Source organism: Columba livia, chromosome 26 (genome assembly GCF_036013475.1).
Source record: "Columba livia isolate bColLiv1 breed racing homer chromosome 26, bColLiv1.pat.W.v2, whole genome shotgun sequence".
Taxonomy (NCBI): Eukaryota; Metazoa; Chordata; class Aves; order Columbiformes; family Columbidae; genus Columba; species Columba livia.
In genome coordinates, this window is record NC_088627.1 from 5,450,559 (window position 1) to 5,467,004 (window position 16,446).

At 52.6% G+C, this 16,446-nt stretch overlaps 1 protein-coding gene across 2 annotated transcripts; it reads left to right on the top strand.

The window, feature by feature from the left end:
- The first annotated feature begins 4,269 nt into the window (after positions 1–4,269).
- FAM76A (family with sequence similarity 76 member A) lies at positions 4,270–16,410 on the top strand. 2 transcript variants are annotated; one of them, XM_065041544.1, is made up of 10 exons: positions 4,322–4,460; positions 5,635–5,699; positions 6,371–6,425; positions 6,994–7,146; positions 7,421–7,578; positions 8,338–8,424; positions 9,065–9,196; positions 12,547–12,682; positions 13,138–13,239; positions 14,392–16,410. In XM_065041544.1, the coding sequence occupies exons 1-10, from the start codon at positions 4,380–4,382 to the stop codon at positions 14,476–14,478; spliced, it is 1,056 nt and encodes a 351-aa protein (XP_064897616.1). In that variant the 5' UTR covers positions 4,322–4,379; the 3' UTR covers positions 14,479–16,410. The 2 variants fall into 2 exon arrangements, with proteins under 2 accessions (XP_064897617.1, XP_064897616.1); XM_065041545.1 differs by lacking the exon at positions 9,065–9,196 and having other exon boundaries at positions 4,270–4,460.
- Positions 16,411–16,446: the final 36 nt, after the last annotated feature.

Here is a 16,446-nt window from a genome sequence, read left to right on the forward strand (position 1 = left end):
GGCCTTGGACAGCTTGCAGTCCTGCTGTTTCTCGGTCTTCTGGCACCTCCAGGGTCTCCTCCTCGATCTGCTGCCCCTTCTTGGCACCTGCCAACCTCAAGATGGATGCTAAGGTGCTTAAGCTGGGCACGTGTTGTGTTTGCACACGAGGTGATGCCTTTAGGGACAGTCCCAGCTGGCGGTGGCTTTTGTGCTGGAGGTGGGAGCTGGTGTGGTCATCCCACAGGCTGACCTGAGCTGTCACGTTTGTTCATCCTGGACAAGAGAAGCTCTGGTGAGACCTTAGTGCGGCCTTTCTGTACTTAAACAGGGCTGATAAGAAAGATGGGGACACACTATTGAGCAGGGCCTGTTGTGACAGGACAAGGGGTGATGGTTTAAACTAAAGGAGGGAGATTCAGGCTGGACATGAGGAGGAATTGTTGCCCTGAGGGTGGTGAGAGCCTGGCCCAGGTTGGCCAGAGAGGGGGTAGATGAACCGTCCCTGGAGACATCCCAGGCCAGGCTGGACGGGGCTCTGAGCAACCTGAGCTGGTGAAGATGTCCCTGCTCATGGCAGGGGGTGCACGGGGGAGCTGGGGAGGTCCCTCCAACCCAAATCATCCTGTGACAAACTGGCAGAGTGATGATTGTTCCTCCCGCCTGTCCCGGAGCAACTCGTCCCTTGGGATGGGATGGGAACCTTGGGGTGATCCCAGCTCCCACCCCCCAGTCTTGCAGAGCGCTGGCTGGGACACGGGGATCCAGTTGAGACCGAGTCCAGCGCCACAAACAGCTCCCGAGAGGCCTTTTTGTTCCCAGCAAAACAGCCTCTCTGTGGGTGAGAGCGTCCAGATCTGCGGGATCAATCTGTCCACACATCCAGAAACTCAGGGTGGGCCAGTTTGCCAAGCTGAGTTATTCTCCACGTAGGGGCGGCCGGGATTCCGCCGGGGCTTCAGCTGGGTTTGGTTACTGCCCGGCCCTCGCTGTCCTGGACGCGGCGTTTCCCCGAGCAGCTGTGCTCGGCCAGACCGCTGCGCAGCAGTGCCAGGTGGCCAGAAAAACGTGTTCCAGCCCCCAAAACACTGGCTGCTTTTCAGTGCTGGATGAACGATCTGTGAAAGCCTCGCACAAAACAAGGTAATTATTCAGAAAGCAGGAGACGCAGAGAGAGCCAGAAGATGAAAATATTATCTGTTAGTGATTTGCAGGGAACCACAGACGGTGTCAGGGAACAACAGCTGAATCCAACTTGTTTTGGCAACTTCTTGGCTACCAAATGTTCCCAGACGACCCCGGGGGGCTGATCACGAGCTCTCCCAGGCCCTGGGGAAGGGGCTCCCGGGGGGGTTGGGTGTCAGGACAGAGCTGGGGGGTTCACAGAGGGAAACGACACGTGTTGTGGAGCCCTGAGGTTTTAGGGGGGTGAGGATTGTGATCCAGGGTGAGGCCACCTCGTCTTTGCTGATAACTGGAGCTTTGTGGGGGTACAAATTTTGCATCCAATGTGATTGTCCCCCTGTCCTGGCCACTGCTGAGGCCAAACCTCGAACCCCGGGGTCAGTTCTGGGCCCCTCACAGCAAAAAAGCCCTTGAGGTGCTGGAGCGAGTTGAGAGGAGGGAACGGAGCTGGTGAGGGGCTGGAGCACAAGTGTGATGGAGACTGAGGGACCTGGGGGTTCAGCTGGAGAACAGGAGCTGAGGGGAGACCTTCTGATCTCTGAACTGCCTGAAAGGAGCTTGGAGCCAGGGGGGTCGGGCTCTGCTCCCCAGGAACAAGCGCCAGGAGCAGAGGAAACGGCCTCAAGTTGCGCCAGGGGAGGTTGAGGTTGGATTTAGGAACAATTTCTTCCCCAAAGGGCTGTGGGGCATTGGAACAGGCTGCCCAGGGCAGTGCTGGAGTCACCATCCCTGGAGGGCTGGACAGACGGACATGAGGTTCTCAGGACAGGGGGCAGGGACAGGGGTGGGGAACAGTTGGACTCGGTGATCCTGAGGGGCTTTTCCACCCAAAACGATTCTACAATCTGAATGTTTTTCCCAGCTCTGCAAACCTCCAAACTCTTTACCGCGAGGCTGTCCTGGAAAATCACCGAGGCAGCGGCTTTTTAAGCGTTTCTTATTACAGCTCCTCCGGTAGCAGCGTTACAAACACTCTTCCTTCACCAAACATTTTTCCCTTGGTGACCATGAGTGCTCCACCAGGTTTGTTGTTCATGTTCTGAAACGAAATCATCACCCCTTTGCCTTCAGCTCCAGAGGTTTGCAACCCCCTCCCGACTTTTAGGTCTTTTTAAATTTCTTATAAGAAATCATTCACAGTATTTATGTTTTCCAGGTGTGTTATCAAACCCCAGAAATGGGGGCAGCCCCAGCCCAGGGCTCTGCCTGATTTCACCCCAAAACCCTTGGAGCACCACAGCCCTGGGCAGCGAGGAGGGGTTTGTTTTAAACCCACCACCACCTCTGCCAAGCTCTGCCTTCTGCTTCCACCACCCAGTATTTCCCAATTGCCAGCACAACACAACAAATCTCATTAAATTAAGTATTTCTCCTCCACGCAGCGTGTTTGCCGGGTGATTATAACCAGTCCCCGAGGTAGCCGAGCACAGCAGAATTCCACTTTAATATGCACACCCACGCAGGCTCCCTGAGCACCCAAGACACTCCCCCGGTCCTGCTTGGGAGCGGCTGAGCGCCGCAGGGAGCTGGTTCGGCTCCACCGCTCGCGCCGGGAACGCTCTGCCGTTTGGTGTGGAAAACATTAAAAAGGTGGGGAAAGGAGTTTCAAGGGATCCCTGATGCTCTCGGTGTAAGGACACAGGAATGTCAGGCAAAAAAAGAGCGGAAAAAAGACCAAATCATGCTCCTGTGGGGTTATTAACAGGACCATGAGTAGTTACTGCTTTTTGTTCACTCGATCTTGGCTCTACAGAGTGAACTTTTAACTCCAAAATGCCTGAATTCCCCCCATTTGTTTGGGCAGGCAGCACATACGTGAGCTCGCAGCATCTGTTCTGTGTCGCGCTGTAAGAAATGACAACTACTCGATTACAAGGGAGCAATTACTCAGCGTGTGTGCAGTGTATGATTTGCCCTCGCTGCAGCGACCGCAGCCCAACCGCATCCCTGCGATGGAACGGAGGAAACACCTTCCCAGCGCCCGGAGCTGCAGCGCTGCCCTGACCCGCGGGTCCGCCCAGCGACCGCAGCTGCTGCGGAGAGGGAAGCGAGTGCACCGGGAGCTTTTCCTTTCGCTGCAGACGCCACTTCCTACGCCGTTCTCACTTTTCCTCCAATTCTCTTTCCCTCAACCCCCTCACACACACCGGCTGCAGATCCACCTTGTTTCAGCCCTGCCCCCCCTCCCAAACCCTCCCCTGGCCCGGCCCAGCTCGGCCTTTCACAGAACCCCAGAATGTGAGGGGTTGAAGGGCCTGGAAAGCTCATCCAGTGCAATCCCCCCATGGAGCAGGAACACCCAGATGAGGTTACACAGGAAGGTGTCCAGGCGGGTTGGAATGTCTGCACAGAAGGAGACTCCACAACCCCCTGGGCAGCCTGGGCCAGGCTCTGCCACCCTCACCCCCAACAAGTTGCTTCTCATATTTAAGTGGAACCTCCTGTGTTCCAGTTTGCACCCATTGCCCCTTGTCCTGTCACTGGTTGTCACCAGAAGAGCCTGGCTCCATCCTCCTGACACTCCCCTTTCCATACTGATCCCCAGGAATGAGTCCCCCCTCAGTCTGCTCTTGTCCAGCTCCAGAGCCCCAGCTCCCTCAGCCTTTCCTCACACGGGAGATGCTCCACTCCCTCCAGCACCTTCATCAGCTCGGCCCCTTTCCCCTGCGCAGGTCAGCTCTTTCCACCAACCCCAGCCTGGCCTGGCCTGGCTCAGCCCCTTTTCCCAGCCCACTCCCTCAGCCCCGGCTCGGCTCGGCTCAGCTCAGCTCAGCTCAGCTCAGCTCGGCTCGGCTCGGCTCAGCTCGGTCCTCTCCCCAGGCCCGGCCTAACCCAGCACAGCCCAACCCACTTCCGGGTCCCTCCCGCAAGGCCTTGTGGGCCGGGCCCCCACCCACGCGCGCCATCTCGCGCGACCCGCCCGGAGCCGCGCGTGGCCCCGTGACGCGTCGCGCGGAGGGGCGGGGCCGGGCGGGGCGGGACTGTTGCGTCACCGCGCAGCGCTCCCCTCGTGACGTTAACGCTTCCCCAACGCCCGCGGAGGGAGGGGGCGGACCCGCTCCGCCCCCTCTCGGGAGTGACGGCCGTTTAGGCCAATGAGAAGCGGCGGAGAGGTGAGTGATGCTATGCTTGGCCAATGGTAGGGGAGGAGCGACGGGAGGGCGGAGCCGGGTAGCCGGGCCGGGCAGGGCTGCGCCTGTCAGCGGGGCGGCGGGATGGCGGCGCTCTACGCCTGCACCAAGTGCCACCAGCGCTTCCCCTTCGAGGCGCTCAGCCAGGGCCAGCAGCTCTGCAAGGTCCGGGGCAGCCGGTGGAGCCCGGGGAGACCGTGAGGGGACTTGGGGGAAGGGGACCGGGGGGCATGTCTGTGAGGGAGCTGCTTGGGGGGGCAGGGGCCGCTGGAGGGCTTTGTGAGAGGGTTCTGTGGGTGGGGGTTCTGTGAGTGGGGGTTTGTGAGGGGGGGTTTGTGAGGAGTGATTTGGAGGCGATTTGGGGTAAGTGGGAGCTGTTTGTGAGGGAGGCCTTGAGGGTATCTAGGGCGGCTGCGGTCTCAGGGTGGTTATGTGGGGCTAATCGAGGGGGCTGATTTTCGGGGGGGGTGGTTTGGGGCAATCTGTGGTTGCAGAGCGGGTAGTTAGAGGCTTTGTGGTTGGGGCCTTGGGAGCATTTGGGAGGGGGGTTGGAGGCATGGGGGCTGCTGGGGAGGTGTGTGGTAATGAGGGCTCACTTTGGGGGGCTGTTTGTCAGGGGCACCTGAGGGCACTTGAGGCAGTTTGGGTTGCTGGGGGTACTTGGAGGGTGTTGGAGAGGGAGTCATGGGGGAATTGGGGGAGAACTGAGGACAAGTGAAGGGCTGTTTGTGAGGGAGGCTGTTAGCAAGCGAGAGGCCTGGGGGATCCTGGGGTGTTTGGGAGGGTCTGGGGACATTTGGGAGAAGCCTTATGGTATTTGAAGGGGGAAGGTGGGTCTTGAGGGACAGTTTGAGTGGGGAAGGATGAGATCAGGGCTGGGGGGCAGGATGTGGAGTAGCCCGGAATTGCTGAGAAACACGGGGCAAAGCAGGTGGGCGCAGGGGAACCTGTGAGGCGTGGGGGGAGAGGAGAGCAGGACCACTGTCACCACGGGCACAGGAGGCTGGTGGAGGGCAGAGGTGACAATAACTGCAGCAGGACTTTCTGTTCCTGCCCGGGGAGGTGAGACCAACCACCGTGACCCTTGTCTGTGGGTGTTGGGTGCAAATAAACCCTCGTTACACATCTCAAGTTTACTTGTGGCTCACCTGTGACACATGCCGTCCCTGTCACCCTTCCTGTGCTCTCAGCCCTCATAAGAGCAGCGTGACTGTACAGGGAGGAAATAGTTTGAGTTTGACGGGTGAAGTGGGAGCAGAGGTCAGCAGGTGACCCGGGATTTTGGGAAGAAGTGTGCGGAAGAAGCACTGAATCTCACCCAACGCTTCTGTTGTTGCAGGAGTGCCGGATTGCGCATCCCATTGTTAAATGCACTTACTGCAGGACTGAATTCCAGCAGGAAAGGTAAATGTCACTGAACTGGGGAGACTGATGTTGTCTTTAGAACAGATGCACCCGCAGAACCATAGTGTTTCCACACCTTTAACTGGGGCTTAACCTGTAGATTGTTGCTGTGGAAGACTTGGGGCACCTCTGACCTTCCTCAAAGGGCTGCTGGGCGAGTCACTGTGCCTCTGAAGTGTCCTTAATTTGCACCGTTTTCTTGGGGTTTAGTTTTGGTTAGTGCTCAGATGCATCTTCCAGTGAAGGATCTGGGTGCACCTTCCCATGAGTTTTCCTCTTCTCTGATTTCTAGTATCCAAAAATTATTTCCTTATGTATTTCCTTCAGCTGTGCTTTTGCATTTTTGCAAGTTACGTAGCTGACAGAGGAAGGATTGGAAAACCCAGTAGCTGCATGCAGGCATTGTGTGGGTTTTTTCCTGTGTTTATTGAACAAATACATCTCTGTCCTGACTTGCCTTGATTACAAGGTACTTTGCAGTAATTCCACTTTTTGGTAAATTATCCTCAACCAGATGGGGATAGAAAATGCCCTTTGTTATGAGTCTGTAGTGAGGATTAATACAACCTCACCACTCGAGATTCAGCCCGGGGGAGACAGGGATCCTCACCACAGGGGCCGAATTTCCTTTGGGGAAGTTAAACAGAACAATCTTTCCTTCTTTTGAACAGCAAAACCAACACGATATGCAAGAAGTGTGCTCAGAACGTGAAGCTCTATGGCACAGTAAGTGAGGGGGCTCGTTCTCACCAGCCTCTTTTCATCGTTTTTATCTTTAACCTGCCCAATCCCAAGGCAGTTTATGGGCTGGCTGTGTTGTTATAGCATGACTGATCAATAATATGTGGGCTCAAGCACGAAGGTTTTACCTTTTCTCTCCTCTTAGTTCTGAAAAGAGCAGCTCTGCATCATTTTAGGCCAGGAAATGACCTATTCGATATCCAGTCGAAACAAGAGCATGCTTACACAAACTGAGATTGCTGCAGAAGCAGTGATAAGTCTTGCTTTCCTGCTTGTCCAAAATCTAAAAAAGAGGTTTTGATTGTTTCTATTTCGGAGTTATACGTTTTATAAAAATTTCATAGCACTTGATAAATGGTCTGGGTGCTGTAGATAAATACACTTAGCAGGAGTCCAGGGGTCCAAGTGTAATTATGGTTCCTGGATCAGCATGATGATTAGCTTGAAATGGGGAAATAAAAGTTTTGAAGCGATGGCAAGAGAGAAGGGGACAGAGTAATGTATTAATGTAATTAGAAGGCACTGCTGTATCAGTTGTTCTTCTTTCTTAAAGCCCAAACCCTGCCAGTACTGCAACATTATAGCAGCATTTATTGGAAACAAGTGCCAGCGTTGCACAAACTCTGAAAAGAAGTACGGACCTCCGCACTCCTGCGAGCAGTGCAAGCAGCAGTGTGCGTTTGACCGGAAGGATGACAGAAAGAAGGTCAGTATCACTGTAAAAGGAGGCCAAAAAGGTAAAAGAGTTGATGACAGCGATTGTCCATCTCTTTCACGTATTCTCTAGTGCTTCCAAATGGGGTGTCTCTCGGTTATAACGGATTTTTCTGGAGCTGAGCTTTGTTGTCAGAGCTGTGTTTTGGAGCTGTTTAATCTCCAAGCTCCTCTGCTCCTTTGCCCGAAGGTGCTTCTTCTCTGTATTTGGCTTGTGGGCAGGAAGCCAGACCAAAACTTTTTCTCCTCTCTTTCTCATCCTGCAGGTGGATGGAAAGCTGCTGTGCTGGTTGTGCACGCTGTCCTACAAACGTGTCCTGCAGAAGACCAAAGAGCAGTGCAAACACCTGAGCAGCTCCTCCCGGGCCAGCCTGCAGGAGAAGGAGCAGTACAGCAGGCTCAGCGGCGGCAGCCACTACAACAGGTAACGTGCACGAGCTTCTCTGTGCGCGGGATGAGCAAACAGGGTGCCTGGCTGCTCCACGCTCCTTCGGTGCAGTTCCTAAAGCCACTTTTGAATCACAGAATCATTTTGGTTGGAAAAAACCCTCGAGACCATCGAGTCCACCTGTTCCCCCACCCCTGTCCCTGCCCCGTGTCCTGAGAACCTCATGTCCGTCTGTCCAACCCTCCAGGGATGGTGACTCCAGCACTGCCCTGGGCAGCCTGTTCCAATGCCCCACAGCCCTTTGGGCAAGAAATTGTTCCTAAATCCAACCTCAGCCTCCCCTGGCGCAACTTGAGGCCGTTTCCTCTGGTTCTGTCTGGGCCTCCATATGCTGGTGTTGGGTTTTGGCAGTTGTTTGTTGTCCAGGAGAATCTGGCTAAGTCAGGCTTTACTAGTTTGCAAACCCCGCTGTTCTGGCATAGGCTTGTAGTCCAACAGTGCTGCTTAGTGATTCAACTTACTGAACTCATACACAATTAAAGCTAAATTGCATTTGTAAAATTTAATGATTGAAATGTAGATTTTAAGTGTGAGTTGTTCACCTACCTACTGATCTGACTGACACGTTGTTTTCTGTTTATTTTTGGTCTCCAGCTACTCTTCAGGGAATGAATTTTTTTATCATTCTCATGCTAGGAAATCTTGTCTTAATAGATTCAGCGGGGGTGGGAATATTTATCTGTCTTAGACTGCAAGTCATTCAGGTTCTGACATACGATTTCCTCATTTTTCTAGCCAGAAAACCTTATCCACCTCTTCTATTCAGAATGAAATCCCAAAGAAGAAAGCCAAGTTCGATGCCATCTCTGCCAACGGTGACAGGTGAGCCTGTTACATAGGGAAATTGCGGGTGGGCGGTCGTGTTTGCTACATTTATATAAGACAGAGTTTGCAAATCACAGGAAGCTCGTACGCAAGAGCAGGGATCTCGGGCTTTGGGCCATCAAGGGGCTGTATTAGTGGTTTCCAAAACCCAGCAGGCCAGCGTGACTTGACATTTAGACCTCAGTTTGAAGAGGAACAGAATACCTAGTGCTTGTACCTACTAGAATAGAAAATGCGGTTGGCTGAGCTCCACAACAGTTCAGAAAACCACAGCCAGATGAGCGTTGTCCTGTCTCTGCAGTTAGAGGCAGAACGGGGCTGTCGGCTGCGCTGGGGAGCCGAGCTCTGTGGGGTTGGTGATTTTGGGGCTGTCAGGCTGGTCTGCAGGGAGACGATCTCAGAGGAGAGGATCAGTACCACCTCCCGTTTCCCCTCCTGCCTTCTGGGGGAGGGCCAAACAATCAAACCTTCCAATCCCATCCCGCTGTCACACATTGTGCTGGATGATGTTGACGCCAGCTGCATGCGCAGCAGAGTGGGATTCACTAGCAGAAACAGGAGATTGAGATGGATTTTTATTTTTTTACCGTCTTGTACATGCATATTTTCATTCCTGCCTTTCCTCTCTGATTCTCAGCGTTCCTTCCTCTCCCGAGATGCTTTGTCCCCCTGCCCAGAGTGCCCCGTCCACGTTGGCGCAGTGGGCTGCTTCCCAACAGAGTCTCGGTGCCCACCATTGTCCTGTTTCTCAAGGCACTGACATCCTGAAGTGAGATCACCTCTTGTTTTCTCCCCTCTTGCCCTCCCTCCCATGGAAACTCTCCCTCTCTTCCCAAACAGCAGTGAATTTTGGGCACGGACCAGAGCGTAGCCACATTAGTGCCAAACGATCTGTTAAAGCCACTGGTATTAATTAATCACTACCTACCTTGAACGTCTTTCCTTTGAGAGCGCAAGTTGCGTCTCTCCTATATTGACACCATGTCAATGTTTCTGAAATGCAACGATGGGAAATAGAACTTAAATAATGTCGTAAGGCGGAGTGTTCTGAAAGAGCATTTATCGTCTGTACAGTGTTTTCAGTTAAAAGCGTAAAAATCTTAAGGGTTAACTGTGGCTTGGGAGCTGTGGCTGAGCCCTGCCGAGGCTCCTGCTCACTTTGAGGCTGCTCTCCGGGCTGTAGGACACCACCACGTATTTTTATCTGCTCGCTAAAGCCTGGGCTGAGACCTGACAACTCACTGCAACACCACTGCTGGCTTGAAAATTATCCAGGAAGCAAAAAGTCCCATGTTCTGGCATCAGTGGCTCAGCCATTTGTTTGCAAAACAGGAGCAGGTATTAGAGAAATCAAACGCCTTTGTTTTCTTCTTGTGTCAGATATTCTCAGCCTGGCTGTGGTCCTCGCCACGGGCGCTTTTTTTTGATGAATCCCAGTGACTGTGGGTAATTTTAGCAACTCCTGAAGAGCTCCAGCAACGTGCTGTGGAAAAGGCAAGCTGCAGCTGCCTTAAATAGACACGTGGCTGTGTTTCTTGAGTAGAATAATAACGGTGGTTCATTAGGTGTGTTTGTTGGAGTTGCCTGGGCACCCTGAGCCCTCCGTTCCCCACTGTGGGTGCAGACCCTGGGGCAGGAGAACACCCTCGAAGCCCCTGGTGTCTGTACCGGCTCTGCCAAGCTCCGAGCGGCTCTGGGGACAGCTGGTGGCCCGTCTGTCCCTTCTCCCCGCTGGGTGGCAGGGCCGGCTGTCACCTTCCCTTCTCCGCAGCGTGCTCTGCAGCAGGAGCTGCCAAGGAGGGAATTTTTCCTGCTCAGGGTAATGTGAGCAACTCCTGGCACTCGTCCTCATGCCAGGATACGGCAGGAGTGAAGCTTGCCTGGACAGAGGAGTGGTGTACCAAGAGGTTGGTTTTAGCCAGAGGGAATCAGTGAAGAAGCCTTTTTTTCTCTGTGGAGGCTATTTTTTGTATTATTTCCTTCTCTTCTCCCAAGCACTGAGTGGGAAATTAAAGCTGCTGTTAGTAACATGCCTGCACACAGCAAGGTACTAGAGCACCCACCACCATCTTGCACAGCCTCCACTCGGGGAAACTGCTCAGGAACAGATTTAAAACGGAGATGTTATCCTGTGGTAGTGTGCGTGTACGAACCTCTCCTGCGCTCGAGAGCTGCCCAGCGTGACAAGCCCAGCGCTAGATCTGCTGTCCCCAGAGACCTGCGGGTCCTGTGGCGTGGGCTCTGCTGTCTGTGGGCTTTAACCCTGTAAGACTCTTCCCCTGTGGGCTACAGACCCTCAGAGCTGAGTTTTCCTTTGCCAAACTCTTTCTCCTGGTGCCGTCCTGTGACTTTCAGATCTGTGAAGCTGCTCCTGCTGAGTTTCCACCCCAGCGCAGTGGTAGAAAGAGCTTTTTCTTGTGCCACATCCTTGCTAACGAGTCCAATCAATTCAGACTGTGCTTTTAAATAGAAAATTGATTATTTCCAGGAGGAAACCCCCGTGTGAGGGGAGCAGCCGGTACGGAGGTGGGAATGTACTTGAGGGAGACAGTGATTTGACCCCAGTCCACTCCACATCCCGGCTTTAGAACTAAATGCTGGCTTTAGGACCTGTGTCAACCTACTCTGGAGGCTTTAAAAAACAGTCAGGCTTCATATAAACCTGTTCATAGCAGCAGTGCTGTCTGATAACAGCCAGACTCAAACTAATCTTCTAGGTGAAGCTTTGTTGCGTTATTACTGTTAAGGTTTTATACAGCAACTTCAGGTGTGTGCGGCTGGGAGTGTGCTTGCCCTTTTAGCACCAAGAGATAAAAATCAGGCTTATCATTCCAGCGGTAAGGAACAGAAGGCAGGCGAAGATCAGGTGAGCTCCCTGGGCCTGTGGCTGCAGCTTGTCGTATCTTATGAACTGAAATATTCCTGTAGCGCACAACACTTTGTGGCTGCCCAGATCACCGGGTGTCTCATAGGGAGATTTATGAATTACCAGTGCAGGGGAGTGACTCGTATCCAGATTAGTTTTCAGCTGGTTGCTTGGGTTTAGAGTTCCTGGGGGTGTACAAGTGGTGTGCTCAGCTGTTTCTCTGTCTTCCTGGAGTCTTCCTTGCTCTGGAGTGGTCATGAAGCTTCTTCCTACATTAACTCTGTCATAGTGGAATCAAAATACAAAAGTCCAGTGTGTCTTTTCACCCCTTTTCCCTGCTGAGGACCGAACTGTCTCTCTTGGTTATGTTTGTTTAACTTGGAGGTTGTTTCTCTTTCATGTTCCCTCCTTGCCAGAATGCTTGTTTACATTTAGTGAAAAGTGTTGCTGGGCATCCAGGGACTGAGCAAAGAGAGTTCCCAAGTGGTTACATGAATTCTGATTGCTGTCCACAACTCCTGGCTTTGGAAAAGGACCCTTAGCTGTTTGTAGGGTTGCTGCACACACTGGTCGATGGTCACCCATAGAAGTTCCATGTCCCTGCTGATCAATCAATAAAACAATTTGATATGTCACATGTAATCTCTGTTATCTGTCATACCATGTAATTCCCAAATTCCATGTGGCAGCCAGGGCAGGGATACAGGTAACTCCTGCATCCAGGGAGTGATCATCACCCTGTGCTGGGCACTGGGGAGGCTGAACCTCGAACCCTGGGGTCAGTTTTGGGCAGCTTACACCAAGAAAGGGTGAGGGGCTGGAGCACAAGTGTGATGGGAGCGACTGAGGGACCTGGGGGGTTCAGCTGGAGAACAGGAGCTGAGGGGAGACAGGGACACAAAGAAACGGGCTCAAGTTGCGCCAGGGGAGGTTGAGGTTGGATTTAGGAGCAATTTCTTCCCCAAAGGGCTGTGGGGCATTGGAACAGGCTGCCCAGGGCAGTGCTGGAGTCACCATCCCTGGAGGGCTGGACAGACGGACATGAGGTTCTCAGGACATGGGGCAGTGCCAGGGGTAGGGCAACGGTTGGACTTGATGGGGGTCTTTTCCAACCAAAGTGATTCTGTAATTTGGAGGACACAATGTGTGTCATTAAATGATTTCCATTTTCCTTCCAGTGCCGTCTGTGGGAGTTTCCCTGTGTCAATGAAGAGAAGGGGTTGTGATGAGTCTTTCCCTCTTCTTTGTTGCAGTTTCTCTCCGGACCTCGCCCTGGACTCTCCTGGCACTGACCACTTTGTCATCATCGCGCAGCTGAAGGAGGAAGTGGCGACTTTAAAAAAGATGCTACACCAGAAAGATCAGATGATTTTGGAGAAGGAGAAGAAGGTACAGCCCTTGGCTTTCTTCCTCCCGCAGCGTGCGGACGTGTTCACACAGACCACACTCCAGGGGAGTCTGGCTTTTTATCTTGGAGCGAGCAAGAGAGTTTCTGGCTCTTTCCAGGCTGCCTCCTTTCCAATGTCGAAGACATTTTCTGGACCCACCCAGGAGATTTCATTTCATAAAGGGTCATTTCCTGACTGCTGTCCCAGAGACCTCCATGTGGGGGAAAGACTGAGAAAAAACATGCTGCTCTGTGCAGAAAGAGCCCTGGCTGCTCCTGCTTCTCTGTGCTGCTCTGTGAACCGGCTCTGCTCTTGCTGAGCTGCCCCTGCCCACCCCAGCACATTTCCGAGCTCCTCCAGTCTCTCGCAATCTCTGCAAAAGCGTTTTCTGTGGCAGGGTGCGTCTGGGGTGAAGGTGTTTGTTTCTTCTTCCAGCTCACTTGTTCCTTTCTGCAGATCACAGAGCTAAAAGCCGACCTGCAATACCAGGAGTCACAGATGAGGGCAAAGATGAACCAGATGGAGAAGACGCACAAGGAGGTCATGGAGCAGTTACAGGTGACAGCATTGTTGTTTTTATTTGCTGAGCTGTGCTGTACCCAGGAGTGACTGAGGACACCCTGATCATAACAGCCCATGAGTTTCTGCACAGACAGCTCTGCTAACACATCCCAGCCCTGTCCCACAGCCGCTCCCTGGCTCTGGACCATCTGCAGTGCGTCGTAACCCCTATTTATATCCTCCCTGCTGCTCTCTACTTGGGTTCAGACTCACTGTATTGTAAAGTGCTGTGTTGTGTCCCCTGTGGACTAGAGAGAAACCATCACACTCGTTCCACCTATTGCCAAATTCAGGTTTGAACCTGTTTCTCCAGACTGCAGAACCTTTGTCAGTTCCCTGCACTGTTCTTAATGTGATTGATGTGACTGGTAACCAGAGAGAACAAAGCTTAAGGAACAGTTGACAGTTCCTCTAGCACTGTATCTCTAGTGCAAAAAGAGAAATCCCTGAGCTGGAGGGAGCAGGATTCTCGTCACGGCCACAGAAACACTGGGCAGACTGTCAGCATAAACACGCTCCGAGGCACCCAAGAGATCGGGTCAAAGGAGACCTGGTTCCAGCGCGGAAATCAGACACAGAAATGAACTTTGCACCCTTTAATTACTCTGAGGTTTATAATGATCTAAAGCCTTAGCCATGAGAAATGGCAGGGGATAAGACAAAAGGCTTATGTTGCCCCTGAGAAAACAGCCTACAGTAAAATGTTGGTGGCATGTGGAGACACCGAGGGTGAAGCTGGAGAGCCGTGAGCCGCTTCACCCTGCGGTTTGGAATAAGCGGGGGCAGGGGAAGCTGGTCCCAACCTGCCAAACCAAGGGTCGGGATGGGGCCTGGAGTCACCAGAGTTTTGCTCTGCGCGGTGGCTGGAGCGAGGGGAGGGGGGCAGCCCATCCCACTGCCGTTTGGGTGTCCTTGGCTGGGCTCACACGAGTCACGCCGTTGTCCCCTCTCGCTTACAGTGGGGGGATGCGAGGGGAGGGATGGGAAAAGCCTTTTTGAGGTGGTTAGAGAGGAGATGCTGGACTTGAGCTTGTGCTGCAGTGCTGTGCAGCATCACCCTCCTCCTCTTGTCTGCATGTCCAGGCAATTCTAGGATTCCTAAGACTAACGATCCATGCCATTAAATACCCATTTTCATTGTGTTTGCAGGCCAAGAACAGGGAACTCCTGAAGCAAGCAGCTGCCCTATCGAAGGGCAAAAAGCCTGAGAAGTCAGGAGCGATCACCTCCCCTTAAAACCAAACCCCACATGGGAGCTCTGGCCAAGGAGTCTGGGAGACCTGCCCGATGGCTGGACGTAAAACCTCCGCGTTGTCGCTGCCGTGGACCCGATGGAAACGCCTGGTGCGCGTTGCCTTTTGACAGCAGGCGTGAGCGCGTCTGCTTTCCATCTCTCTCGAATTACTGATCTGATCCACGGGGAGAGGTCCCAGCCGTCCAAAATCCCCCCCAAAGTACTGTTTTTTGGATGAAATGTATTTTTCTTTTCCTAACCAGTTGCTACCACTGCCAACCCTTTTCATTAGCAAACAGGAACCTGCTGCATTAGAGACTTCTCGCTGGTTCCCGACGGGCTGCTGGGAGGCAATAGCCATGGCCGGTTGTTACGCAGATAAGACAGGAGCTGCGTGTGGTGGGAGCTTGAGTTTTGTTTTCCCCTGGACTCTTCCCTCTTCAAAAGGAAACCGATAAATCACCAGCCCAACAGATGTTACTGGAAGTTTGTGCCACTGCTGAGAACGGTTGATCCAGCTTTTTGAAGATGCTTCCAAAATGGAGGCTGTGTATTTATCTTGGAAGTTTATTTTGGTTTGATTTGTTTTGTGGGTTTTTTTCTTCTTTCCCATGTCAGCTTGGCAAACCGAACTGCCTCATTTTGTGTTTTCTTGTTTTATTACGAGAGCTTTTGCATTGGGAGCAAGAACGTAATGATACAGACCCCAACCCACCCCATTTTCCCCCCTTCGGTGACTTGGTGACCTTTGGGACATTGATGGCTTCTGCAGCTCGGTGTGATCAAGCGCCTCTTACTCCTTTTCTTCAGAGGAGGAGAGTTCAAGGTTTGGATCATCCCTGGATCGAGCTCCCTTCTCCCTGCCCCATTCCCTTCCAGGCGCGGGAGCCAGTTTGGCTCCGGGAAAGCGCTTACTCAGGCAGCACCCCAAGCCAGGGAGTGGTTTTTTGGGGCTCTCCAGGGACATTTCTCACTGCTGATTAAAAAAACCCCACAAAAAACAAACAGCAGAATAAAAGGGCTACGGAAGTTCCCTGCACCAGGGACGTGCCTCTCCAAAACAGCACAGAGACCACGGGCCCTTCCAGCCAGGCCGGCTCCCCAGGCTCCAGCTTTTTGGGGCGCAGGGGGGGATAAAGAGCACTTGGCCGCTGCGGAGGTGGGAAAAGCACCACAGGCTCCAGCACCGCGTTCCACCCAGGGCTGGAGAAACATCTCAGGGCTCCGAGACCATCAGGACGGAGGAGCAGAAGCTGAAACCTCAGTGCAGAGTCAAAGGTGGGTTATGGAGAAGAGGAATTGTCCTTTTGCTGCGGGGCTGGCTGCTCTGTCATGGCTTTTGTTGAGCTTATAACTAGACATTGTCATTTATTATTTCTTTTGCATCCTTTATTTCGTTCCTTTAACTCAAAGGCACTTTTTTTGCTGGCGTTGGCTTCCGCCGGGGAAGGAGCCGCTGCAGCATCACGCGCTGCCGGGTGCGCTCTTCTTCCTTTATTTGTTTTTAAAAGAGACTTCTGATGTGAAAACAAGAAAGACAAAATAGTTGCACTTTGCCAGAGTGCGACGGCCGGAAAATACCGGATTTTGTACTTCCCGCGTTTTTAGAAAACGATGCGCATCGCTGGGATGTTTTTTAAACGGGGGCTTTGCTTTTTTCACTTCCCTCGAGATACAGAAATAACCAGAGGGAGGAAGGCCCTGTATATACTGTTATGGGGGGTTTGTGATAAATCGATCCTGCGGTTGAGTAGCTGATGATTTGTAGTAATAACCTTGGTTCTTTGTATGTTTGTAATAATGCAGATTTTAAAAGGGACGCTTTGATTTGTACAAAACTCTGACAACTGTAAAAGTGTTTTAAAAAAACTCCTCAGCTGTGTCTGGTACTTTCTGTTTGCCTTAAAGAGGAGAAAAATTGCTCAACCAAAGCACCTTTCCCTGCCTGGAACTGATTAATGTCCTGCCTG

Coding starts and splice junctions, on each gene's coding strand:
- FAM76A (XM_065041544.1), top strand. CDS start 4,380: ATGGCGGCGCTCTACGCCTGCACCAAGTGCCACCAGCGCTTCCCCTTC. Junction 6,426..6,993: donor ACGTGAAGCTCTATGGCACA/GTAAGTGAGGGG, acceptor TCTTTCTTAAAG/CCCAAACCCTGCCAGTACTG. Junction 8,425..9,064: donor ATCTCTGCCAACGGTGACAG/GTGAGCCTGTTA, acceptor TCTGATTCTCAG/CGTTCCTTCCTCTCCCGAGA.